The sequence below is a fragment of the Sorex araneus genome, chromosome 3 (genome assembly GCF_027595985.1).
Source record: "Sorex araneus isolate mSorAra2 chromosome 3, mSorAra2.pri, whole genome shotgun sequence".
NCBI lineage: Eukaryota > Metazoa > Chordata > Mammalia > Eulipotyphla > Soricidae > Sorex > Sorex araneus.
In genome coordinates, this window is record NC_073304.1 from 178103046 (window position 1) to 178130791 (window position 27746).

The window sequence follows — 27746 nt, forward strand, 5'->3', positions numbered from 1 at the left end:
TTTAGATATTAAATCAATGGGCTAAATAATGGTGTGCTACTCATTGATCACTGTCACTGTCATCCCGTTGCTCATCGATTTGCTTGAGTGGGCACCAGTAACATCTCGATTGTAAGACTTGTTACTGTTTTTGGCATATCGAATATGCTATGGGTAGCTTGCCAGGCTCTGCCATGTGGGCAGGATACTCTCCGTAGCTTGCCGGGCTCTCCGAGAGGGATGGAAGAATCGAACCTGGGTTTGCAAGGCAAACGCCCTACCCACTGTGCTATCGCTCCAGGCCATAAACCAACCTTTATGCTATCCTTTTTATTATATATTAGTTATTGTAACTACAAAAAAGCAGCTTGCTAACTTTTGCATAAAACTTTATATTCTCACATATAAAGCATATATTGTCATATGTAATATGACTTGAAAGCAATTATTCAATGTGTAGTAAATGAACTTATTAAATATACAAAGAATTGATTAGGAATAAAATTCTGAGTAAAGAGGGTTTAAAAAGAAACATTCAGGTTTCTGAAAGAAGTTTGAAGGCAATTTACTCTAATACCCCCATCTTCAAAGAAAGAGTCACGGTCCTACAGAACTCAACATGGATCAAACTCATCAGCTTAGAGGGAGGATGGAATCAAGGACATTATGAGCCGAGTGCAGCATTTCTGTGATGTGTGGGTGTAGTGAGAGCTCTACACTCATTAGTGCTCTCACAAGAGAATCTCTTGCCCGCACGCCTGGCTATCTTCCCCAGGGCCCCTCCGAGGGGATGGGCTCCAGCTTTCTTGCCCGCCCCGAGCAGAGCTCCTGGCGGCCGAAGACCACCGGAACCTAGCCACAGCCATGCTCAAGGCCCCTCTTCATACATTCGGTCAAGCCTCATGCATGAAGGTACTGACAGAGGAACCAGGTGTGTGTAATCCCATCAACAGCCAACATCCAGAGACTGAAAAGCAAGCTCCCAGAAGCACTTGGCCACTTCGCGAGTTATCTTATAAGGTACTTTTCCCTCTGAGAGAAACTAACAAGCTACTGACAGCTTCCTGCCCACATGGGACAGTCTCACAAGCTTCCCATGGTGTATTCATATGCCAAAGCCAGTAACAAGCTGAATCTCATTCCCCTGACCCTGAAAGAGCCTCCAATGCGGCATCATTGGGAAGGCTGAGCGGAGAGAAGCTTCTAAAATCTCAGGGATAGGACGAATGGAGAGCTTATTGAGACCGCTCGAGCAACCCGACAATCAGTGGGATTTCGTGATTGTGATCGTGATAGTGGGTGTAGTGCCAAGGCAGGAACCACATCTGGGAACAGAGACGTCTACCTAAGAGGCCACTGACCAGGGAAGATTTGGTCCTCCATGCGGGCATATGAACGGTTGGTGTAAGATTATTAACAAAAGACCATTGCTGAGAAACCCTTACAGAAACCACATTTCATTCTTTTTCCTTTAGGGCTCTTATAAGTTTTAAAAAAATTGTTATAGAGAAAAAAAAACACCTTTCCTGTGTCCTATCAATTCATTGAATGAATAACTACATCAATGAAAAACCCAGATTTTATATTCTCTTTTGTGCCTCTCTGTGGGATTATCTTTTGAGACAATGTGATCAGAGAATTTTCAAAACATTTTTGTTCATGCACCTTTTGTGTACAGAAATGCATTTTATGTTTGTGTACTTGAAACAAAAAAGTATTTATAGAATTTTTTAAAATTTACTTTGGGGGCCACCTGGCAGTGCTTAGGGGTTACTCCACTCAGGGGTCACTTCTGGAGGTGCTCAGGCCACCATATGTACTGCTGGGGAGTAAATCAGGGTCTGTGGCAAGCAGGGGCAGGGGCTTCAACCCTGTAGCACTGTCTCTTTAGCCCTCGTGAAACAATTCTTTTTATTTGTTTGTGGTTTGGGGTAACACCTGGCGGTGCTCAGGGCTTACTCTTTGCTCTGTACACAGGGATCACTCCTGGCAGGCCCGGGGACCATATGGGGTGCCAAGGGTGAACTCAGGTGGGTAGAAGAAGGAGCAGGACAGATCACCCACACAGTAGGGTGTGTGAGGAAGGGGCGGCCCAGTGTCTACTCTCCTGTAGCGCCACCTGGCCGTTCGGCGCCCTTCATAGATGGACGTCACTTACATCTCACCTGTTCCCCCAGGCTGGGAAAGGTCAGTGAAGGTCCGGGGCAGCTGGAGAAGCTAAGTGCTTCCGGATCCAGCCACTGCACATTGCACTGCCCTATAGTCTGCATCTGCGGCCTTAGGAAGAAACCGAGGGTGACTCAGGTGCCAGGACCCCCTAACAGTGCACATTCTGAGTTAGGTCCCCAGCCGGGAGGTCCCAGCACGGCCCATGGGTCAGCGTGAGCAGCGTGAGCTCTCAGCAGCACCAACGAACACTGCGGGTATCACAGGAAGGAGTCTCAGGTCCCCAGAGCTGTTTGGGACCCTCAGCCTATGCGCCCCCAAAGGAAAAAGAAAGCAACAACAACCTCCCCCCAAACTAAAGTTTAAGAGAGCAAGTGAAGGGCCCAGGTAAGCAGGCCAGAGTGGCGCGGGTGCCATGCGAGTCCCACCTGTGGGCTAGACCCCCAGTGCGGTCGCTCCAGGCTGCGCTGGAAGTCGCGAGGATAAGGACACGGGGCGTTGCGGGGTCCCCGGCCTCCACTCTCAGGCTCACACTCACCTGAGCTCAGAATCTGGGCTCAGTGCGGGGGACCGGTGCTTCCCACCCTGTCGGCGGGTTACAGTAGGCTCCGTAGGACCTGGTCGGGGTCGCGGGTGAGTTAAGAGAATCTGACCAGGCCTGAGACACGTCCGGGTGTCGCGCGCGCGCCCGGGGCTGCCGTCGGGGAGGATCTGGGCAGGCTCTCTAGGCTGCGGCGCCGCAGCGCAGGGTAAGCTTGGAGAGCGCGGGGCCTCCCGGGCGCGCGCGGGGCGGGCGAGGAGCGCACCGGGCCAGCTTGGAGCGCGCAGGGCCTAAGGGGCGCGCGGGGGGCCGGCCTGGAGCGCGCGGGGCGGGCGGAGCGCGCGCGGGGCCTCCGGGACGCGCGCGGGGCAGGCTTGGAGCGCGCGCCGCTGTCTAGTGCGCGCCGCCGCCCGGGCCCGCCCGCCCCCTGCAGCCTGTGCGCTCTGCAGCTGCTGGCCGCCGGGGGCGGGGGCGCCGGGGGCGGGGGTGGGGGCGCGCCGGGCGGCGTCAACCTGTTGTTTGTCCCGTTTGCGGCAGGAAGCGCGGCGGCCAGGCCCGCATCACCCGCGCGGCCGAGCGGCGCCTGCAGGAAGTTTGCGGCGCGCGCGGCCACTTGTGCAGAAGCGGGCCAGCGCGGCGGCGTCCCGGGAGCGGATCCGGCTTCTTCTCCTCGCAGCGGCGCGGTCCCCCGGCGGCGGTCCCCAATGCACCGGCTCGTCCTCGTGTGCGCTCTGGTGTGCGCCAACTTTTGCAGCGCTCGGGACACGTCGGCCGCCCCGCAGGGCGCATCCCTCCGAGCCTTGCGCCACGCCAACCTCCGGCGGCATGGTGAGACGCTCGCTTCTCCGCGCGCCCGCGGCCCGGGGGACCCTCGAGTCGCTGTCTAAATTTCTGCCCTAGACCTGGGTGACTGCCCGGGGTGGCGGAGACGGGATGCGGGGGGCGCGTTTTGCCTGGGGTCCCGACAGCGCCGCGCCCTCGGGGTTGGCTGCAGACTGTGGTGGGCTGGGGTCTCGGGGTTCGGGGATTCCCCCCTACCCTGGGCGCCGCGCACACTCCGGGTCCGGCCTCCAGAACGCTCGGACCAGGACCCCCAAGTTGGAGGGATGCCCCCGTCGGCCAGGCGCGGAGCCCTTGGGAGTGGAGATGCCACCCGGGGGACGACGGGACGTGTGTGAGAGTTCGAGTCGCCCCTCGAGACCGCTGTCCCCTAGCGCGGGGGAGATGGCAGGTCCGGAGACCGAGGGACAGGCGGTCTTTGAGTCCTTTCTCCCCCGGGGCCGTCTCAGGGGACATGGGTTCGGTGGATCCGCGGGGGCGCACGTACCCCCGAGCTCTGCAGCTCTGCAGCAGTCCCTTGTTCTCTAGGGGTCTGGAGGACACCTGTGTTCCCGGGCCCTGTCCGTTGCTTGAGTTCCCTTACTTCGGAGCGCCCCAGCAGCGGAGAAATTCACTCCTCGTCCCTCCCCCAGTTTTGTGCGTCCTTGGCACAGCGGACTCCGCCAGTCCACACCCGTGCTGCCCGAGCCTGCGGGTCCCGGTAGTTGGGATGACACTGGACTCTCGGGTGAGCCACACCAGTGTCTCTCTTGGTCTCTGGCCCATCCAGACCGTGCGGATGGCTTCTGAACTTTGGGACACACAGAAACAAATATCTTTTCTGTTCTTTCCAAAGCCAAGGAGATGATGCTTCCTGGAGCGCGTGGGCACCTGCCAAAGTGTAGGGGTGGGAGGTGGGCGCAGGACACGGAGAATAGGGCTCACCTCGTGACCGAGGGGTCCCCTCTGGTCCTAGAACTCCTTCCGCACGGCGGAAGTACTTTCAATGAAGTACTTGTGCAGTGCATGCTGATGGCCCTTCAGATGGAGAATTAAAGCACATGTGTTTTTCAAACTTGAAACAAAAAAAGCTCAATGTATGCCCAAGGCCAAACTTTTCCAGCTTGATTTCCACCTGTGAATGCTGCCATGGTCATTCACTCCGATTAAGTTTTTATGTCGGTTCACATTGGCCCTTTTTATGTCCTCTTGGCTTGGCAGAGTAAACACTCATTTATAATCAGCGAGACTCCATGGCCATGCTTTTGTAATCCTTAGCCCCCGAGTAGCAGTTCCAGAAAGTCAAGGACAAAAAATGAAAAGTATGCAGCCATTGTTCATGTACCCAGGATTCAGACCAAAACCACATTTCAAGTTGCTCACAATATTTTTTGTTTAATGGGGAAGAGTAATTTCACTGTAGGGTGTACAATTTTTTGTAAATGACCCCGAGTTTATTTCTTCATATTTTCAGCTATGGCTATTTTGCAATTACTCTTAATAGTACACACACTCACACTCACAAATTTTTATTAGTTCAGATTGCTCAATAATTACATTCGTTTTTTGTGTTTGTTTTTTTTTTTAATTTACTTTTAAAAGCAAGCGTGGGGAAGATAGAAGAAATAGTTAGGTTAAAGGTGCTATTATAAGCCCAGGGTTGAAACACTTTCCTTGAGTGGGGACCAGCCAAGCTTTGATCCCCAGCACTGCATGGTCTCCTGAGGTATGGCCCTGAAACTGCACCTCACAACCCTTAAAAAACTTAAGAGTCAGAGGAAAAAATGTTAATGGATCGTTCATGTGGGAAATGTCCAGAAAGCATTTAGTCCTTAATCTAAAGCATCTTTTCTCAACTGGGGACCTTATGGCTCCCTTGTGTGCCCCAAGATATTCCTTGAGGGGCATAGCATAAAACTAGGGGCCAGCCAGTACTCCAATTGGCCAGGAAACAAACAAGTCAGAAGGGGCCATGTTCAGAAAAAGCTTACAAAACACTGTTTCAGAGCATGCATTCTAGGAGGGCTGATAATTGCCCCCCCCCAGGGGGAGAAATTCAATTTTAGGAGGTAAAACCTTAGCAATAGTTTTAAGTCTTCCAAAGGCCAAGATAATACAGTGTATCAGAAATATTAACATTTCATACAGTGCGTATGTAATTGGGGGAGAAAAAGTCTCCATGGTCTTCTTACAAGGAGATTGGCTATAAAAAAGTAATTGAAATATTTGCCATAGTTTTGATGAGAGAATAAGTAAAAGAGGTCTTTGGAGGTGTCTAGACAGCATCTGGAAAATCTCGGGGGTTTTGTTTGTTTTATTTTGGGACACACCCAGCAGTGCATGGGGTCACTTCTGGCTCCATGCTCAGCTTGGGGTCACTCCTGGAAGGGCTCTGGGTACCCTGTGAAGTGTCTGAGTTGAACTCAGGCCGGCTGTGTGCAAGGCAAGCACCCTACCTGCTCTACTATCCATTTGGTCCCATCACATGAAGAATCTTAATGGTCATATTTGACTAGAAGGAAATCATAATTTATAATATGAAGCCCTTGTTATGATTCTCCACACTTCCAACTTGCTTTAGTGAAGTTCCTTAATGGATCATTAAAAATTGCAATATTGTCTTTTGGCTGTTCTATAAAAGACTGGATCGATAGCACAGTGGGTAGGGCATTTGCCTTGCACATGGCCGACCTGGGTTCAATTCTTCTGTCCCTCTTGGAGAGCCCAGGAAGCTACCGAGAGTATCCTGCCCACACGGTAGAGCCTGGCAAGCTGCCTGTGGTGTATTTGATATGCCAAAAACAGTAACAACAAGTCTCACAATGGAGACGTTATTGGTGCCCACTTGAACAAGTTGACGAGCAATGGGATGACAGTGACAGTGATAAAAGCAGGTGCTGGACTTTGGGGAAGATATATATGGATATGGACTTTAATAAGGGAAAAATAAGATAAAAGTTCTACACATTTATTTAGGGTCTCTTACAGATCTGGGCCGCAGGTTATAAATGGAAGGAAATCACACTCAAAATTAGACGTGACCTCTGAATGGGGGGTTTCGAAACCATCATCTTCCAACAGAATCATCTTCACACTTGAGTGCGATCCATTTGTCCTCTTGACTCTGTCTGTTGCTACCTTAATTGAAGGTCAGAGGAGGAAGAATGGGAGCAGGCCTTCTGCTCAGGGTAGGAGATTTTGGATCCCATCCAACATGATCTTTCCTAACTACGGTATCTGAGAGCTCCAAATAAATGGAGTAGCTAACACATAATACGGAAATAAAGTATGGGACGCCTGTTTGTCGCTGTCTCTTGCCTTCCAGAACTTGGGAGTGGTTGTATTCCTTGTTCTGAAACAGATGTCTTCAGAGCCCCTCTAGCACCTGCCAGAAGAGGGCAAGTCAGCTCAGCGGAGGAGGGGGCAGGACTTGTCTCCAAAAGGACAGTGGATTCTCCATGTAAGAAGGATTCAAATAGAAGGGTTTGCAGCACTTAATTGAATGTTTACACTTCCCTAAACCACCTTTATTATTCTTTCTCAGAGTGATTTGCTCTTGCAACCCATCCTCACCCACCTCTTGGCACAGAGCAGGCCTTAATTTAGCAACAGCATCTACGTATTCTTATTTTAAGGCCTGTGCTTTTGTAATAACTGGCCACAACTGGTGTTGCTTGCTGTGGATCTGGAAGTATAAAGGTAGCAATTAACTGACAGTATCATTTATTTTCAAATCGACTAGATAGAACTTCCTGCTCGAGGGCTGAGAATACAGATGCACTCTTGGTTTTGTTGCTTTCAGTAAGTACAGGTGTGGGTAAATGATTCTGAAATTAGTTTTGCTTGGCCCTTTTAGATGCCATGACTTGAGTGTCTGTTACAGAACCATCGCCTTGGGATAGGCCTGCGGTGTTAGTGATTGTGGTCTTAAGATTTCTAAGTAGCCAAGGTTTTTTCCCCCCCTAAATAACATGGGTTTCTTCTGTTACCATCATTGATGGAAGCACACTGACTTCAAAAATCAGAACTTGGAAGTGATGCTAATGAGAGAGAGGGAAATGTAAACAAGTTATTTTTAGTGTCTGAAAGCTTAAAAAAGTAGATTTGTCAAAATCATGTGTTTCTGTGTTCGTATTTTGTGCCTAAGCCCTCATCATCTTATAAATCATGGTGATTACATATTTTAAATACAACATGGCTTCAGCTTATCACTGTAGATTCTATTAATAGAAATTCGTTCAAAAAGGCAAGTTTTGCCAGGTGCCCATAGACTGTGCATTGGGAGTTCCCACCAGGTTGTAAGTTATGGTGATAAGCATTGTTTGTTCATTGGCTGATTAGATTTTCACTGATCACATTTTCCCTTTCAGGATACAAAAAGTAAGGCTTCATAGTTTCAGAACAGCAAAGTCAAACAATGAAGTAATATCCCAGAGTCACTGGACTTACATGACCAGCGATAAGCACATTGTCAGGGGGAACACATATCTAGTCTGAGTTTATTATTACAGGATCTTGGGTGAATCTGTGAATTTCTGTCTCAGCCTTTGAGAGCTGAGTCATAGTGCAGACTGTATTCCTGCTGGAGCTTACTCTTGAACTTCCTTCCCCGAAATGATCCAATTAGCCTGAAAAATGGCACACGTCAAACATCTTAGTGGGTCTCTGTTTTACTAAAATAGGACTAACATTCCGCTGCAAGCTACTTCTAATGCTTTTAGATAAGACTGGGCTTCCACCAAGGAGAATGGGAGTTGGAAAATAGAAATGGATGTTCAGATAGTTCTTTATAACTGCTGACTCCCCTTGCAACAGTTGCCCTTAGATGCAACCATCAGTTTCTCTGTGGGCTATCAGTGAACTGGTGGTGTATGATCAATGAAACACGAGAGTCCCTGTCTTCTTGGAGCCTCGTGGGCAGCAATGAGGCTTAGTGATTACAGTATGTTGCTGAGACCGTTCAGGTGCATCTGGGTGTCCACGAGTTACGCAGCAGTACCACAGAGGGTAACTAAGAGGCCATGGGGATGCTGACCCTGTGTCGCTGCCACTTCTTCATCCCTTCTTGAACAGAAAAGCCCTACTCTATCACCACAGTTTTGTTACACTTGTTGAAGTTCACTGTCAGACTGGAAACAATGCATTTTGAAGTTTGAAAAGAAGCTTGAAACACTCTCATGTGCTAGGTACATACATGCACATGGGAATGGGTGTTCCCCGAATCCATGAGGGACTGGGGAAGGACACGTGAAGAGGTTCGGAGCAGTGGGAAAATGCCTCAGTGGGCTGGTGCACTTGCAAAGCATGTGGGAGCCCCACGTTCCCTCACTGGTACCACATGATCTGCCGGTCACCGCCCACCCCAGTAGTGGAAGCAGTGGAGAAGGTGGAGTCTCCCAGCGGATAGAACAGCTTAGGCTAAGACTGAGAGATGAAAACAAAGGAAACCCTGTGTCCACTAGTGGAAGATATGCAAAGCCAAGGCAAGGAACTGGGGCATTTTACTGAGGGCATCGGAAAGCTACTGAGAGATGTGGGTCACTGTGTGTCTGCATAACGTGTGCTCCATTTCGTGCTGGAAGCAGGAACCATACCAGCCCACTGCCCGGGGGATGTGCCACCAAGAGACAGGATTCACCTGTTTCCACGTGGAAGCAAAAGACAAAACTGATGCTGCTGGTCCAGATCCCCGTCCATTAGGTGCTTGGGGTCCTCCTTGGGGTGCCCCTCAGCTGGGTGCCTACCCTCCTCAATCTGTCCCAATGGGGCTGTGAAAATCATGAGAACAACTGGTTTAGGATTTTGCCATATTTTAGGTTCTTTCGAGCTACTGCATTTCAGAATGAATGTCATTTTAAAAGGGAAGATTTTTCCATTAACATTTATGTGAAGGACAGTTGCAGCAAAAAAGCTACAGGGGAGATAATATATGACAGCAGAAAGGGAAGAATCCAAGACAAATGTTGCCGCACAAATGTTCTGTCTCCCCATGCAGTATTTCAGGACCAAATGTAAGCCATAAATAAAAGAATAAGCCTACGAGACGCGAAAGTGCACAAGTGTCATACAGGAAGAAATATCTTCTTCTGAGCGTTCCTTTTCCCAGGAGGATGAAGCATGCCTTGTTTGTAAAGCTGTTCTCGGTGCATGTAATAGTGTATCTTTTCTCCGCTTTTTTACTTCTGCAGTGCTGGCATCTTCCTGCTACCTTTGCTGTCGATAGACGAATAAGGTGTGTTTTTGTGCTTTTGCTGAATGCAGGTTTTGTGTGGGAGGTCTCAGATAGCACTGGCCACACATGTGAGCTGCCTCTCATTCCGAGCACGGCTCTTTTCCCAAATAAAGGACTTTTGGGGCTGGAGAGATAGTTAGTACAAGTGGATAGGGCGTTTGCCTTGCAAACGGCCGACCTGGGTTCAATCCCCAGCCTCCCCTGTGGTACCTCTAGCACTAGCACAAAAAGAAAGAAAGAAAGAAAGAAAGAAAGAAAGAAAGAAAGAAGAGAGAGAGAGAGAGAGAGAGAGAGAGAGAGAGAGAGAGAAAGAAAGAAAGAAAGAAAGAAAGAAAGAAAGAAAGAAAGAAAGAAAGAAAGAAAGAAAGAAAATTACTCTAGCACTGCCAGGAGTAATTCCTGAGTGCAGAACCAGGAGTAACCCCTGAGCATTGCTGGGTGTGGCTCCCCAAAAGCAAGAAAAATAAAAAACAAATGGAGGGGCTTTTTACTTGAGTCATTTTTGTTGTTATTGTTCATTGCATAAAGACATAATTTTCAGTGTAGCATCTTACCTAGGAAAGTGTTCGAAAGGGGTTGGAGAAATAGCTCAAGTGATAGAACATCAGACTCGTGGATGTGAGGCCCTGAGTTTAGTCACCAGCCCTGTCACAGCCCCACACCGCCAGCTGTGGCCTCTTAAAACCCAAGCCAAAATAGAAAGTGCTTAGACGTGAACATGGGTGAAATTTGCTATCTTTGTTTTGAACAAGTTATTTCAGACCCAGTGAAGTTCTAAGCCACGCTAACAAGAAGTCCTGCGTTGTGCTTCAACATTTAGCAAGCAACCGAGCAAAAGCCTACTTTTACAGAATTTAGCCCTCCCGCAGCCTGTGTCAAGTGCAACTAAACGAAGGAATGCAGAGGCAGCAAATTCCCTGAAAAGCCAAACTCAGTGTCACAGAGTGTTGAGATGAATTCATAAAGTTTGTGTAGCGAGTCCTGCCAGTCCGCTTGCCCTGGTTCACCATGTGAGTTTCCCCTGTCTGTGTGTGTGTGGTTTCCACAGCAGGGTTCAAGCCCGCTGTGATGACAGAGGGCAGGGCTGGCCGCTGGCACAATTAACTCCAAGAAGTGACAGCTAGTCCTTCTCTTGCTTCCTTGCGTATTTGTGGACCTTGAAGCTAGTGCGTATGCTTCCTGTAAAATGAAAATAGTTCCAACCTGCAATGACTGGGTGGTCCTCTCAAAATTTCTGTTAGGGTCTTAACCCTCACATGATGGCGATCAGAAGAGGGAGCTTTGGGAAGTGGTTAGACATGAGGCTGGAATCTCTTATAAGAGAGACACCAAAGAGATTTTTTTGTCCCTTCCATAAAGTGAAAACACAGAAACAAACAAAAAAGACCTTGACATTCAACTCTAGCCTCTAAAACTGTGAAGAAATATCTGCTGTCTAGGAGCGCCCCAGCCTGTCATTTTGTTCTAGCATATACAGACTAACCTGTCTCCACATGTCACTGGGAATTGTCCATGAATCATAAAGGATAATTTATATTGCATATTTCACAGGTCTATGAAGTGGAAATGGTAGCAACGGTTAAGTATATATGGATTTTAACCAGAAAATTGCCCACACTTACCAGTGAAAAGGAACAGTGGTAGCCTGGATATCAGTAGAATGTTGTTATTACTCTTAGTAAAACTTAACAGATTATCAGCGTTTTGTGTTATACCTTTTAGGATTCAGATAACTAATGAATAACTTAAATAAAGATACCGAAAACACCTCTTCCTTGTCTTTTAGATGGAAAGAATAGTTAATAGGTTGTATTAATTTTAGAGGTTGGCTGACGTTTTATCAGCAGGGGCCAGATAATGAATATTTTAGGCTTCTCACACCTTAAAGAGTCTCTTTTCCAGCTACTCAACCCTGTTATTGTAGGGTAAGAGAATGGTGTGATTTGGTCCCTAGAGCATGTTACTGAGAACAGGCAGTGGGCCTGCAGGCTGTTGTTTGCTGAACTGTTGTTTGCTGAATCCTCGGGCTGGGGCTGAGGTGACTGGTCCTTTCAAAGCGAGATTCTCCAGGGCTAGAGAGAATATCCAGTACTTTGACTGGAAGGGAAAAGCACCACATAGTGAGAGAATGAGAGAACTTGCATTGTCATCCTGAAAGATGTGGGAAGGAAGAGAGGAAGGAAAGGAAAATCGATAATATATGATGGAAGGATGCGTGCATGGAGGGATTCAAAGATGATTAAGAATGGATTTGCAGGGAGATACATTTTGTTCTGTCTATGTCTTAATGTTGTTTATGATTCAAAAATGCTTGAGTTGCTACCCAGTGATCACAGTTCTGTGGGTATGCAGTTAGCCTTAACTCTGCATCGGCCAGAAGAGGCAGTGCATGTGCAGATCAGCCGCCAGAGGGTTCTGTGTGCTTGGGCTTCTGTGCATTATTCCACCTCTGAACCCACACACTGGACTACTCTTCTGTTACTAAACTTTCCCTTCCTACTAGATCTGTTCACTCAGCCAATAAGTCACTGTCACTGTCACTATCATCCTGTTGCTCATCGATTTGCTCGAGTGGGCATCAGTAACATCTCCATTGTGAGATTTGTTTGTTACTGTTTTTGGCATGTTGAATATGCCATGGGTAGCTTGCCAGGCTCTGCCATGTGGGTGAGATACTCTAGGTAGCTTGTTGGGCTCTCCGAGAGGGGCGGAGGAATCGAACCTGGGTCGGGCACGTGCAAGGCAAACATCCTACCACTATGCTATCGCTTCAGCCCAGCCAATAAGTATGTTGGACTTTACTTGCATGCACCCCTTCACAGCCCTATAAGTCTTTTTGTCGATATTTTTCACTCTATCATTGGGTAAACATAGACTCACCATGACTTACTGGGAAGCTCACTCATAGTTCAAGTCAACTCTATACTTCTGTAGAGATCAGAGGGAAGTAATTATTAAAAAAAAAATACTGGGGTTTTCCCCAGATCCGGAATTCCTCAACTGTGTTAATTCTCTTTTCCCTGCGTTCTTCCAGACAACATTCCTCTTGTTTTCCAGGGAGCTTTTGGGTGTAATTACCGTCCCGACCACATATCCCATTTGAAGTACAGGAATTAGACCCCCCAACACTTTCCCGGTATCACTGGCTACACTTTCACCATAAGATCCACAACAGAACTTCTGGATTTAAATATCTAATGTCTGCTGAGGGGAGATCACTCAGTCTGCTGCCTCCTCATTCCTTTGCCTGACATATTGGAGATGCCCGATAAGGTTCGATGAATCCATCCATCAATCAGTGTCTTCATTTTATCATTAGGCCACAGGAACTCTCTCACTATCAGATGGCAAACAAATGGTTAGAAGGGTATTTAGGGTGGCTCGAGGCTGACTATCAGCTTTCTGTTAATTGATCCGGATGCCGTCCATGTTATTGAACAGGATGGGAGATAAAAGAAGAAGAGAAGACAGGAAAGTCATGGAGATAGAAACGTAACTTGTGGGCTTCGTGCCATACCCAGGTGGGTGAAGTCTGGAGCAGAGGGACTAGAAGCATGAATATAATGTATGCATACTGAATATGAAGTCATGATGTGATTACATGTTTGGAAAATGAGTGATTTCATAGCTATGGGTACATAATAAAATTACCTGATATTTTTTGAGTACTGGTAGCCAGGCAAAATGGGCATCATAGACAATGGTTTGCTATGAAGACTTCAACTGTGGTTCCAAGAGACTTTGCTGAGCATGGCATGATCACACATATGTTAAGATTGCTGCCTGAGGCAGAGGAACATTTGGGTTTAACTTTGCACTATTATCTATAAAATGTGGAGAATTTTCAGCTTTCTCAAGTGGGGGAAAAAAACTTCAGAGAGATGGAATTATATATTATATTAATATATATAGTTCTATATTAAACCCATAATTAGTTCTCTTAGACTTTCCTTTGTAGGATAAGTATTCGAGTTACTGTTACATGAAATTTTGTTATTTAGAATAGAGTTTTTAAAAAAGGTGAAACTAAATGAAGGTGAATCCAATCTGGTGTTCTGTTTGGGGGTCATGCCCGGAGGTGCTCAGGGATCATTTGAGGCTTCATTCCGTACCTGATGGTACCTGGGATACAGTATGGTGCCAGGGGTCAGATCTGGCCATCCCACATGCAGAGCCTGTGCCATAGCCTGTTATACTCTCTCTCTCACTCCCGGAAACAGGTCTGAAGGTTCAGCCTGGATGATTGAATTGTGGATGTTAGGAAATACAGAGGCATCTGCACTTACTTGCAGATTTACAGATATGAATGACATTTATACTCTATCTTTCCCCCCAAGATTTAAACAAGAGAATTTCTAATGACTTGGCCTTTTAAAGTATAATTTTTAATAAAATTATTTTTCTAAACATGAATTTAAGTCTGTTTTATTATTATTTGACAATTAGAGTGCGTATGATGATTGTAAATTTATTTCATTTATTTTTTTTTTGTTTTGGTTTTTTGCTTTTTGGGTCACGCCTGGCAATGCACAGGGGTCACTCCTGGCTCTGCACTCAGGAATTAACCCTGGCGGTGCTCAGGGGACCATATGGGATGCTGGGAATCGAACCCGGGTTGGCCGCATGCATACAGCCCTACCCACTGTACTATTGCTCCAGCCCCTTATTTTAAATTCAGAGTACACGAAGGTCATTTAAATATCATGGAAAGAGTTTTGTGGCTTTGTATTGCTCTGAATTAGGTCTTTAATTTACTACTTTCACCAAACTCCACTTTAATGAGCATAAACACGACTCATTCATTTGTCCAATCTTGATTAAATACTTTGATTAAATGCAAAGTTCTGGATGGAGACCTGAGGCAGAAACAAGGGGATAGAGAGTCCAGGACAGAAGGCACTGGCTTTGCTTGCAGAAACAGTTTAGCTTTCAGCACATTTTTATTCTGTTAAAGCTTATGCTTTGGTTCAAGCAATAAAATAATGTATGTGAATAAATACAAGACAAGGTAACATTTTCTGAGCCTAAGTTTTATATAACCTAAGTTTTTCTGTTGTTGTTGCTTTGATTTTGTTTTATGTTTATGATTATTAGAGTTTAGGTGGGCTGGAGCGATAGCACAGTGGGTAGGGTGTTTGCCTTGCATGCAACCGGCCCAGGTTCGATTCCTCCACCCCTCTCTGAGAGCCCGGCAAGCTATCGAGAGTATCTTGCCCGCATGGCAGAGCCTGGCAAGCTACCCGTGGCGTATTTGATATGGCCAAAGCAGTAACAATAAGTCTCACAATGGAGACGTTAGTGGTGCCCGCTCGAGCAAATTGATGAGCAGTGGGATGACAGTGACAGTGATAGTTTAGGTAACATGTTTATAGTGTTAACATTTATGATTTTGATGTACATGTACCTTACCATCACCGAAGTCAAAAGTCAATATCCTCCCCCATGATTTGTTTTGTTTTTTAAGTCTATCTTGTTTACTACATTATAATCATGAGTCATTTATCCTAATACCTAATTCAGAAAGAAAAACTAATTAGTTTTTCTGTTGCTGAGCACAGTGTTCAAGTCTGAACAAATGTTCGAATATTTTTGGAGACCAAAAGGTAAATTCCTTCAATGTTATTTGGATAAATTGAGCTTTGATAATAGTTTCATTTTTATTATCATAATAATAGAACTAACTTAATTGTAGAGCTGAGTGTCATAGTGGAAGTTCTGGAGGTTCTGGTTCTTTTTCTTTCCCGTGTTTGAGATATTGGCCAAAATATTCTTAACTCATGAATATGTGAACTTCCTTTCCAACCTAATAAAAGTGATATGGAATATGATTATTTGACCACCGGATGGCAGTATTAAAAAAAGCAGCTTTGCACCTTTTTTTTTTTCACTTCCTCTCTGGGTTGAGAATGTAAATTGAAGTAGGGAGTTTCATATATATGTGAATTTCAAGTTCATAGGAAAGATAAGTTAAGCATAATAGTAATCTGTCATTAATAGAGAGCTAATTTGGTCTGTAATATATCAATAAACTTAGATATAATTAAACTGTTGGATCAATATTTCATGTATTATGAGTAAGATTCATAAGACCCATGAATTTAGAGACATTGATTTGCTGAAAGATCCTTTTCTGAACTGCAGCTGCGTGCACACAGCTGTTGGTTGGCACAGCCGTTCAGCCACTGTGGGCAGCCCTTACCCAGGCCCCACCCCGAGTCCCTTGTGACTCTGAATTGCTTGGATATTCATCACCTGTCCTTGGACATTCATCACCTTCGGGGCAAAAGCATGAGGCTGCTCGCTGAAGATAACACCTTGGATGTTCGTGGGATGGGGAGTGAGGCAGGCTCAGATCTGTGAGTCTGAGTAAGTGCAGGAACTTGAATCCTGACCCTCGCTACCAGGATACTGTAACTGTAGCAGTCAGCGATGTCTGTGTATGTGCAGATCACTGCTGGAAACTTTTGATTGGTTGTCCGTAGATGGCACCAGACTATCACAAGCCCTTGGCCTTCAGTTACAGAATTGAAATGACGAGGTGGTGGGGGAGGAGGTGTGGAGAAGGAAGAGGTACAGTAGGAATGACATAAGGAGCATGGTGGACAGTCTGGGCATCTGGGTGCATGATTTTGTGCATCAAACCATAAACATTAACATCATAACTGTGTCATCTAAACTGTAATAGAACTTGAAAGTTGGGGCTGGAGATATGACAGGGGCTAAGGCATTTGCTTGTTATCTAGCTGTCCCCCTTTCAAATTCCTAGCACCACATATGGTGCCCTTAGTACTTCGGGGGCCACCCATGATCACAGAGCCAGGGGTAGGCCCTGAGCAGTGTAGCCCAATCCCCCCCATTAAAAATGAAAGATTGAAGAGAAAATCTTGGTTATAAGAGAGATGGCCCAATGGACTGAGCAGATGTTTTGCATTGGGAGGCCTGGGTTTAATCCCCAGCACTGAGCACAGAGCCAGGAGTAACCTTCCAGCCCTGTCAAGTATGTCCCTAAACCCAAATCAGAGGTAAGCAAATAAAATTGAATGAAGACTTCCGGTTGTGGCTGAGGAGAGGTGAGGTGGGGAGCACATACCGAGTGAGTCTATGTGAGACCCTGAGTGGCATCTCGCTCTATTCCAGAGTTGTTGAAGGTAGTAGCCCCTAGAATACGTTTTGTTGTTGTTGTTGTCACTCAACTTTAACAAAAAACACAAAATAGTTTTCAAAAGTGTCTGCCGTCAGTGAGGTCTTGAGACCAGATTGTCGCTTTCTGTACTGGAGTCTGTGCCTGGCTGAGGGTCCCCAGAGATTGCATTCATGTGGTTAAGGATCCTGGGCTCAGGTGGCAATCTCAGTGGTGTGGATGGGCCTCAGTGCTGTCACCTGGGGTGTCCCCCTGGGGGAGAGTAAGGTAAATTTGACTCAGACAAGACAAGGCAGTGTGTCCCAGGTATAGCCACAAGCCAAGGAGGCCACCAGAGCTACTGAGGTAACAAGAAACGGAGTTGCTCTGAGCTAGTCTGACCCACCTTCTCTCAGATAAAGAGTTATTCAGAGTGTGCCAGTCGCATCTGAGGCTCCCTCTCTATATCATCTCAGCGCCCCCCACAGAGTGGTGGTGGCCCGCTTTGGAAAACTCTCCTCTATAGGAAGGGTGCCCTGCCAAACTCTTACTTCTGGATCCTGGACCCTCACCTTGAGTCTCTGGGCTCAACAGCAGCAGGAGAATCAATGTGTGTCTTTTAAAGCTTGTTCATTGGTGTCCATCTCTTTCAGTACTGCCAGGGAAGTAATAAGCAGTCTTGATTCCAAAGAAGACTAGTTAAGCTGCCCACTTGGTGAAGCCCAGACTTCTGACCTTTTCTTAGAATCATTCTGACCAGTAAATCCATATCGTCAGCTTAATTCTGCATTTAGGTTGTGGGCCTTGGAGAACGTACTGGTAAGCTTTCACTTGCCCCAGCACCGTGTCATAACGCTATGGAAATTCTGACTCTTCCTCTCTTCTGTTTGGGTTTTGTTTTACTTTTTCTCACTTGCATTAAGTCCTTACATGATGAAAAGGTAGTGACCCTGTCTCATTATAGTTTAGTTGGTTCTTAAAATTACCCTTAACTCAAATGTGTCATTTCTGCATTTTTTGACTCATGCATTCCTTCGCTTATTTATTCATTCACTTATTTATTCCTTAAATTTCTGTTGTGTGCTCTCTCTTTGACAGTTTCTGTTTTGGTTCTGGGGCAAAGGTGCTTAAAATTCTGTGAACTTGATGACTTTGTTAGTAAACAGATAATTACACATCACAGTATTTATCAGTGCAGGTAGAACACTGTCTGTGCAGGTACAGTTACACCAATGATGTACCTGTATACCATAGGTGAGCAGATGTAGAAAAAAAAAGGCATCTAGATGAGATATTTAACGAAACTGCTATTATTAATATATTAGGAAATTCAGGTGAATTTTCCCGAGCAGCTCATGGGCCGTGTTCACTGCAGGTCCTTATTGTTCATTAGATATTTGTGGAAGCCAGTTTGGATTAGAATATCTTTGGTAGTCATGTTTGAAACATAAATGCATAAAATTAATTTTGATACCAGATTTTACATACCTGTTTGTATCTGGATACTATTTCTCTTGGATTTGGGGTGCGTCTCCCCAGGGGTACTCAGGAGGCCAGAACCCCTTTCATGGCAGTGCTCAAACCCCTGGTCCTGAAATGCAGTAGCAGGGGTCATCGTGCCAGCCCAGATGCTCAGAGGCTTCTGCAGAGCTGTCCTCCACAGTGATCTGTGGCTAGGTGGCATTGGCAATGAAGCCAGGCTAGGGCAGATGCAAGGCATGCACCTGAAGTGCCCCTATACTGTCTCCTCAGCCTCCAAATATTTTTAAATTGAATTTTCTTTTTATATTTTTCTTTTTGTATTTTATTTTATTTTAGTCTACTTTCAGCATGCATCTCCCATCCCGAGTGATCCTTCTAACCATCATTTACTTTTCCGTCCTACCTGCCTTTTCCCCAAGCACTTGAGATCGGCTTCCAAGCTGTGGCTCGATTATGTTGGATATTCTAATATGTTTGGCATTTTGCACTTGTAACTTATCCCATGTCTGACAAATGCGTTTTCTAATGCCCCATAGCCCCAGGTGGCTGATCATTGCTGATTTGGACACACAGCATCTTAATAGCATCTACTTAGGTCAACACGTGTTATTCTTGGTGTTTTTCCAACATGAAAATATTTAATTTTTAAACCTTTTCTCAAACTCTGAGATACGGTTGTGCTGAAATTGCCTGAGTCCCGTTTTCAGAGGAGAGGATGAGTAACCCAGCAAAGGGGATTTTCCTCGGTTTATGTTGTTTTCTTGTTGCATCAGCATTGTCACAGCTGAGGTTTCTGGCTACTTTTGTGTTTTCTCTTTAAAAAAATAAAGTAAAAGTCCTCTCATAAACTTACAGAAAACCAGGCTACTCAGTTTATATGCCAGGTGCAGAAGTTCTGATATTTGAGGAGCTTCTTATGAAAACAGCAGCTGGTACTTCATTTCTCTGCCTGGATGGGAAAACTCTCTTTAACCAACGCTGCTATTCCATTGCATTTTCAACTTAATTTAACTTAGATAATGATAAAATTCTCTTTCATTAAATGACTTTTTTTTAAATTGCTCTTTCTGACTGATTGAGAAAACATGAAAATCATCATCGTGTGTTGTTTGAGGGGACAGACTATTATATGTTTGATACAGTTTTATTCAACAATTCACATATTATTGAATTTAGATCTTTTTAGGAAAATAAAATCTCATGAAAAATTCTACATTTTAAAATCACATTTATATTTTACTCTATGGCCCATAATTGACAGGTACTTAAAATTATTACAAAAATACATCATTCCCACTTTTGCTTAGTGACACAGTTCTGTCAAACTTACAGGTTGGTAGTTTTCAGCACAAATGTTTTAATTTGCTTTAAACTGGGGCAAGTAAAGTGGTTTGTATCCTGGTTTGGGAGTTCTTTTTTTTTCCCCCCCCTCTTAACTGACTTTAGAAACATCTTTTGGGTTTTGTTCCCGGGAATGGCTCATAGATCACAATAGTCTATAAAACTTTATTTATTTCTTCTTTTATTGGAGGGCTCAAGTTGTGCTGCTTGTTCCAATGCCTCATCCCACAAAGGGGCTGAGCACTGTGTAACTGGGCTCAGAACAAATACTTGGGCTCTGAGAGGCTGCGCTAAGGGAGGGAGCCCGGGCGCCCACTCAGTCCCTGCCCTGTCGCTCGGTGGTTTGCACACAGCACGGCTTGTCTTGCTGGTTGTTGAAACCCTTTTACTCAGGACACACTCTTGTTTTCAGCAAAGAAGCAGCTCTAAAAAAATACAGTTAAACAGCGCTATTACTGTGCCCTGAAATGACGTACATGAGTCTCACTATCTCTTGCTAGAATCTTCTCATTTACTTTGATTTCTTTATGCCCCAGTCTTCTCCCAAGCCTGGGCTCCATTTAGATACTTATCTCTTTGAATCCTTACTGTACCCTGCTCATTTCTGGAATAGTCCCTGGAGTGTAGGAGCAAACATCTACTGAATCTTTGAGTAAATGTCAGCTCAAGTGAGGCCGAAAAGAGGCACCTATTGGGGTCAGCTCGAGCTTCCTCATCAAGTCCCTTCCATGGCCCTGTTACCCAATTTTGTATATAGAATTTAGTGTTTTTTTGGTCATAAAGAAAGCATCCCAAAGCATGCGCATGTCAGAACCCACAAAATCCGGATCATTCCCTGGTATTAAGGCACATTATCTTGTCATTTGAAGTTTGCTCTGAAGACATGTGAGAGTATCCTCTAGGACGAGCAGATTAATGCAACAAGAAATCCTTTCCCCCACGAGCTGGATTAGCCAAACGCTCTAGTCTTTATATAAAACATCTTACTGATGAGTCCCCATGATTGGGAAGCTTTTGCGTTGCTTCTCTTTTGTGCAGTTCTGCTTCACCACAAAAGAAAGACGGATTTCAAGGGTTTGTTGTATTCATTCCCAAACATACAACTTTCAGCTGTCCTTATTAATATAACTACTAAACTTGCATAAACATTGCATGATATGACAAAATATGAGTGCAGCCGGCAGAGAGAGAGAGAGAGAGAGGTAGTGAGAGAGAGATTTCTAAAAGCAGTTCATCGAATACCCAAACTTTCACGGTGAATTGCTATGAAGGGATGCTGTGAAATTAGGTAGAAGTGAGACAACACAAATTGGTTACACGAGAGTGAAAATAAAATAAATCTTCAAGGTCTGACAGACTCCATCTATATATCCCTTCACGTGTGTTCTTCGTTTTTCTTTTGAGAAGGAGAGAGCAGGAGGAGGAGGCTGGTATGGTGAGAGTGAATGCCTTTTGAGTCCAAGCTGTGAGTTCAGGCATCAACACTCAGGGTGGTGAGCGGTGAGGGTGCTGCCACTTTGAGCCCCGGGCAAGGAGTATGTGGTCCTCATCATGCCACGGCTGAAGTGAACAGCACTTCTAAGTGTGCAAACATCACAGCCCTGTGCAGGGCTGCCCGCAGGCATCTAGCAACAGTGAAGAGAAGGGAGAAAGTGTCAAAATAAATAAATTGGAAAAATAGGGTAGTTGCGCAGAGGGTTTATGCAAGAGAGATTACAAAGAATTTCATTAGGATGAGACACTCTCAAAGGAAAGATCTGTACTTCATCAAAACTTGGTCCCAGGAAGGCACATTTATATGTGTTGTACTAAAATGTAAAACTCTGGCATTTTAAATAGATGAGTTCAGTCCTTTTCAGCTTTACTGGGTAAGATGGCTTCCAGTGTGTGTAGAAAGGGTCTTAAAGATATCCAGGCATTGTCTAATACAGCATAAAATTTATTACAGAAGGAGTTAATGAAATTCATTAGCATGAGAAGAAAATCTAGTCGAATGAGAGGCTCTATGGAATAATGATTAGAGGTAGCAATACCTCAGCTGAAATGTTGCCCTGACCACTTTCTAACCAGGTATTCTGGGGGAATTACTTGACCCCTTTCAGAGATCAGCAATTGAGAAACAAAAAAACAACCATATTGCAGAATGAACGTAAGATTACTTCCTGGATATAGGCCAGTGAGATAGTATAGTGGGGAGCTCGCTTGTCTTGCCAACCCAGTTCAATTCCTGGTACCACATATGGTCCCCCAAGCCCCAACCAGGAAAGAGTCCAGAGTCACCCCTGAGTACCTCGGGGTGTTGCCCCCCCAAAACAAAAAAAATTAGTTTCTGGATATAATGTGATCAGCTCAGTGTCAGGGACACTGTGCCCCTCCAGGGTAGCCCCCCGCCCCCGCCCCCCTGCCATCAGCAACAGAGAGCAATGTGGCTGACACCCTGGAGACAGTGAGCCACGAAACCACTTGTGTGTGACTCCTGGTCATCACAATAATGTCAGCAGCAAAAGGACTAGGAGGGGACAGAAATAAAAATATTAGCGAAATGAGCAACAGAATTTACAGTCTGTTATCCGAATTATTTTTTATGCTTTACCTTTGTTTTTTCATAGTATCCCTTCATGATAATATTTGTAACTTACAAGTGGTACTAATGGCTGATGTCTTCTAATACAGACTAAATGTTTATACCAGAAGACTCAACGGTTCTTCTTTTTGGTGGTGGTGGGGTATGTGTGTCAGTGCTCTGAGGGGCCTATGCTAGGGGTCCAGCCTAGGGTTCCCATATGTCAAATATGTGTTCTAGCCCTTTGAAATATCTCCCTGGCCCAGACTTTGGTTCCTTGAGGTCATCGAGGCAAGTGGCTTCCAGCTTTTGCCCATCATGGTCCACTTCCAGCCATTTCCTCCCTGGGCCCCCTTGTCTCACTGGTTGGCTCCCTCATCTTATACCTTGCCCCTGTCATTTTTTGTTTTTTGGTTTTTGTTTTTTTTTGGGGGGTCACACCTGGCGATGCACAGGAGTTAGTCCTTGCTTTGCATTCAGGAATTACTATTGGTGTTACTCGGGGGACCATATGGGATGCTGGGAATCGAACCCTCGTTGTCCTCGTACGAGACAAATACCTTACCTGCTGTACTATCGCGCCAGCCCTGCCCCTGTCCTTTCACATACAACTTCAGTTTGTTACCCTGAGACTATCCTGAGTGTTCCAGGGGTCACTTGGCCCAGTTGAGAAACTCTGGTCTAGGCTGTTTTCTTGCAGTTTAGTGGACGAAACCAGGGCACCGAGAAGCACAGTGAATTGTCCAAAGTGGTACAGGTGACCAAGGACTCAAGGGCGTTTCCTGGCCTCTGCAGGTGCCTCCTGTGATTGGCTGTGGTTGTCTCAGCAGTAACTATTGGTAAGCAGTCAGATGGCTTCCTCAGCACCTTCATGGTTGAATTACCATTATATCTCTCTTCTCCAAAGTTGTAGTAGATTTGGGCTTTTGTTTCTCTTTTGTCCATCTTGTTGCTGTGGTGACTGGGTGGGGGGGGCGTAACGCACTTGGTTGTGGTTGCCTGGAGCTCCCTTACGAAATGTTCTAGGCCCCCCACATGGTTCTGCACTGTGGGTTGTGCGGGCAGGGCCAGCTCCATCCTTTACTCCCGCCAAGGGGCTGTACCCGAAGCTTTCCCCACACCCCAGTTGGGCTTTGAGTTGTAAATATGTCATTTTTAAAAAGAATTTTAAACTAAAAAGTCATGATAAGAGCTGAGAATTTGTGTTCTTTGTTTCTAAAAACATCATTGTATGTATAAGCTTGATCCTTGTGCTCAGCTCCCTGGAATATATTCGAGGCAGAATTGTAGATCAAGCTGATTTGCAACCTGTTCAGGAGAGGTTTGACTTTTTTGGTAATAACCTGCTTCTTTGTATAAAAGCATGAATCTAAATAAAGTTGGAAGTCAGGCTGAAATCCATCTCGGAGCTGCCAGTCAAAGCTTTCTTTCTGAAAGTAGTATGCATGCAAACACAAACCTGTCTTAAGGAAAAGGTCAGTAACTTAAGCTGCCTTAAATGATCTTCACTGGATTTGGTAAGCAGACAAGTCAGCTTTATGTTTAGTTTATCAGTCATGCGCCGAATGCGGAATCTGCCTCTTGACAGACATGTGAACTGTCCACAGTAAGGTAGTAGCCGTGCTCTGGTGGTCTCTTTGGTGGGGAGACCCTCAGACCATTAGATGATATATCCTGTGCAAGTGCTGTGGGGGGAAACATAAGCAGGGGGTCCTGAAGAGAACCCCACCCTGCTCCCTAAACTATGTGGGGTGATGCTTCAAGAGCACTTACCCAAGAGCTTTGGGTTGTCTTGAAATGTAAATGATGCTTCAAGGGTAGAAGTAGCTAAGTAAAACCAAATCTCTGAAGCCAAATCAGCTGCCAAATTTTGTATTTTTTTGCAGGCTAAGATTAATCAACAGTTTCAAGAATAACATTTTCACTCGATTTGATAAGCATTGGTTCAAGAACACTTTAAGGGGCCCAGAGAGGTAGTATGGGGGTCAAGGCACTTGCTTTTGCAGTCTGCAGGCCTCAGTTTGGTCCCACTGGTGACTTATGTGAAGTGGAGAGGAGAAATATGGTCACTTTCTACCCATCCGCCTCTGCCACCCAGGGTTACTGGGTCCTTGTCTCACCTTACAGAAAGGAGTTTCAGGAGTAGACAAGCAGTGAAGTAAAACAGATTTTAATTAGAGGTTTTGAAGGGAAGAAGAAAGAGAACGTGGGAGAGAGTGGAGAATAATACATTGGAGAGAGAATCTGGGCTTCTCCAATGGCAGAGAGAGCCCCTACACACATGCCAGCATCAGACATGAAAGCATGAAAGTACACATCTCAAGAGGGCAGATATGGGTGACACACTTTGCTCAGGCACCACATGTCCTAGGCCACATGAGCACAAGCAGCACATGGGCTCAGGCAGCATATGTGCGCCTTTCCTTTGTTCACGGTGGCTTTATAGGAGTATCTTCTTGGGATATCTTGGTCTGGCATGTTCTGAAGTCTTCTCTGGGCTGAATCACTAAAGTTAATCAGATTAAGGGAGAGGTCTGAGGGTATTTGAGGAATTTCCTTCATGGGTAGGTGTCTGATCTCCTCAGGGTCCATTGCTGGCACAAGGTGAGGGTCTTATCAGGCCTTAGTTTCTATTTTCTGTAAGGTTGACTTTCACAACTTCAGAGCTATTACTTCCTGGGAAATTTACTGCCATCGTCTGAATAGGGGGCTTTCCAATCTGCCTGCCTGCCTGCCGACATCACTTCTGCACTGCGGCTGGGCCCCCAAATAACACTCGGAGAGATCTCTGAACACAGAGCCAGGAGTAAGCCTTGAACACCACCAGATGGCCACACCCCAGTCCCCCACAAAACCTCTTTGTGATTGACATGATATTTACATCTAGTAAGGTTAATATTGTGCAGTTGTGCATCCTAGACATAGATCATAGTTTTAGAATAAATCTTTTAATTAAGCGAACAGTTAGCTCAGACACACTCAGCAAACAGAAAAAAGACTGGAAGGAAGAAAAAGATTCTGATGTAAAAATCGATGGACAGTTTAAACCAGCATGTTTGACAGATAAGTTAATTTTCATTGCAAAATATTAAGGGTGATAATGACCTAGCTTTGCACTATGGGAGGCTTTTGTTTTTTTTGCTTTTTGGGTTACACCCGGTGATGCACAGGGGTCACTCCTGGCTCTGCGCTCAGAAATTACTCCTGGCAGTGCTCGGGGAACCATATGGAATGCTGGGAATCGAACCCGGGTCGGCCACATTCAAGACAAATGCTCTACCCGCTGTGCTGTCGCTCCAGCCCCTGTGGGGGACTTTATTAAAGAATGAAGGCTTCATCTTTCCAGGAGCTGTGCATACAGCCTGGTCTTAGCATGGCGGAGGAAACTCAGCAGTCACTGTCTTCTCTATACACACAGAAATATTCTCCTGGCCTTACTCGGGACATGCCTGGCCTAAGGTGGCTCGGAAACCCATGCCTAGGGACAGTGTAGAAACCATGATCTGAGCATCATCATATTGGTGAATACTACGGGAAGCTTTGCCGTGCATTTTTTAGAACTTTTAGAGGAAGTCCGTCACTTCCTGAAATCCTCTCCCTATTCTTGTTGCAAAGTTCTTAATCCTTATATTTCTCTAGTGAAGTATTAACTCATCAACATCTCCTTTAAGTGTATCAGAAACTTGGAGATGCAGTAAGAAATTAAGAGACTTAAAACTCATTTATGACAAAAGTATAATGAACACCTATTTTAAGTAAGACACTATGTTAGGAGATAAAGATAAACAGATTCTTTGATCATCTCTGGTTGTATATATTGTGTAAATATTCCATATAGATACACATGTGCATGATAACATTAACATATAGAAGTAGACACACAATTATCTGTGTGTTCAAGTCTTTTGTAAACCGCACACATTATAACTGTACTCATGCATGGCACCAATCTCTGTGGGGTCATTAGTGTGGCTTGGTGCTCATTAATATGGTAAATGTTCAGCTATGATAATGGAACAATGAAAATGATGGAGGGTTACTTACTCACACCCTTTTACAGAAATGAAAAGGGTAATTGAACTGCACTGTAGAGTTAGCACGTTAGGTTCCTGGGCTGCATCAGATTATCACGACGTTGGTGGCTCCAAACAATGGGAAACATTCTGTAACAGTTCTGAGGCCAAATCCCAAATCCAGATGTCAACAGCACCATACACATCACGGGCCTCCAGGGAAAGACTGTGCCTTGTCTCATGTTTGCTGTCGTCTTCTTGGTTTTAGCCACCTTGTTCCAATCTCCATCTGCCCCCACATTCTTTCTCCTCTTCTGTGAGTGCCGACTAGCCTTTGGCTCCCTCTTCCCAGGACCCCCCAGACTGCTTGTAGGACTCTCCTGGATAATCCAGAAGGAGAGCTTCCTCTCAGCATCCTTAGCTCCAGCATATCTTGTAGCAGGAATGGTAAGAGTAGCAGGTTTTGAGTATGAGGATGTGAACTCTTTGGAGGTGGTAAAGGTCGGAGGCTACATCATTGTCATCATTCATTCCACTGCAGTTGAGAATGGATTCTAAAACCTGAATTTGGGGAAGACATTACGGGCTTGGAAACTGATCAGAGAAGAGAGGTAGGGACATGAAGAGAAGGCTCTGTGGCAGCAGGGAGCCACAGGAAGCAGCAGCAGGAAGCTGCCCCGTGTGAAAGGGGAGGCAGGCCTCAAAACTCTGTCCCAAGAGTCATGTTCGAAGACTTGGAGTACTAGGGGGCCATCTAGTAATAGCCCAGGTGAACCATTTTCAAATCTTACCCTTGTCTGCCAGTGGACTTGAAAGAAAGGGCAAGATTTCAGCAGTAAATGCGATCCAAATCCAACAGAATTGATTTTTTGTTTTGAGATGCCACCGAAGAGAACTCCAGATATGTTGGTAAGTAGGAAAAGTTTGGCATTAGCAGTCAGGAAACCAGAAGTTGGAGATGATGGTTGCATTTGGACGTGGTGCTTTTGTTTGTTGTTGTACCATGCAGAGGAGGATGCAGTTAGAAATGAGAGTGTGGCAGTTGAGTATTAGAATGAATTGCGTGGGAGCATGAAACTCTGACAGGAGGAAGGAGATAGAGGGGAAGCAAATGTCTCTGTGTGAAGCCAGCATTGGAACACAGTGGGGACCCTTGCCTTAACACAGTCAAGTCAGGTTTCATTCCTGACTCTCAAGGGTCCCCTGAGCCCCATCAGGAGTGATCCCGATGAGTCCTGTGCACTGTTGGGTGGGACCCAGAAACACAAGAAGAGAGAAAAGAAAATGTTCCCAATGTTATATTTTTTGACAAAGTCCTCCTTTAGATGTTAGGTGAGAGCAGAAGAACTAATAATCTTCCTTTGTTTCTCCTTTGAAAATGCTTTCTGTGAAGGCAAGATTATTTAATGACATATTTTTCATGCACTAAAGCATTGTAAGTGAGCTCAATCCCTTTATGTCTTCCACTAGGATGCTGGTGTATGAATCTT

The 27746-nt window shown here is 45.3% G+C and overlaps 1 protein-coding gene across 2 annotated transcripts in view; it reads left to right on the forward strand.

The window, feature by feature from the left end:
- The first annotated feature begins 3049 nt into the window (after positions 1-3049).
- The window catches only part of PDGFD (platelet derived growth factor D), a 192267-nt gene continuing 167570 nt past the window's right edge, over positions 3050-27746 (forward strand). For both annotated transcript variants that reach the window (XM_004604803.2, XM_004604804.2), the window contains exon 1: positions 3050-3514. In XM_004604803.2, the coding sequence (XP_004604860.1) occupies positions 3391-3514 (124 nt within the window). In that variant the 5' untranslated portion in view covers positions 3050-3390. The remainder of the gene's footprint in view (positions 3515-27746) is intronic.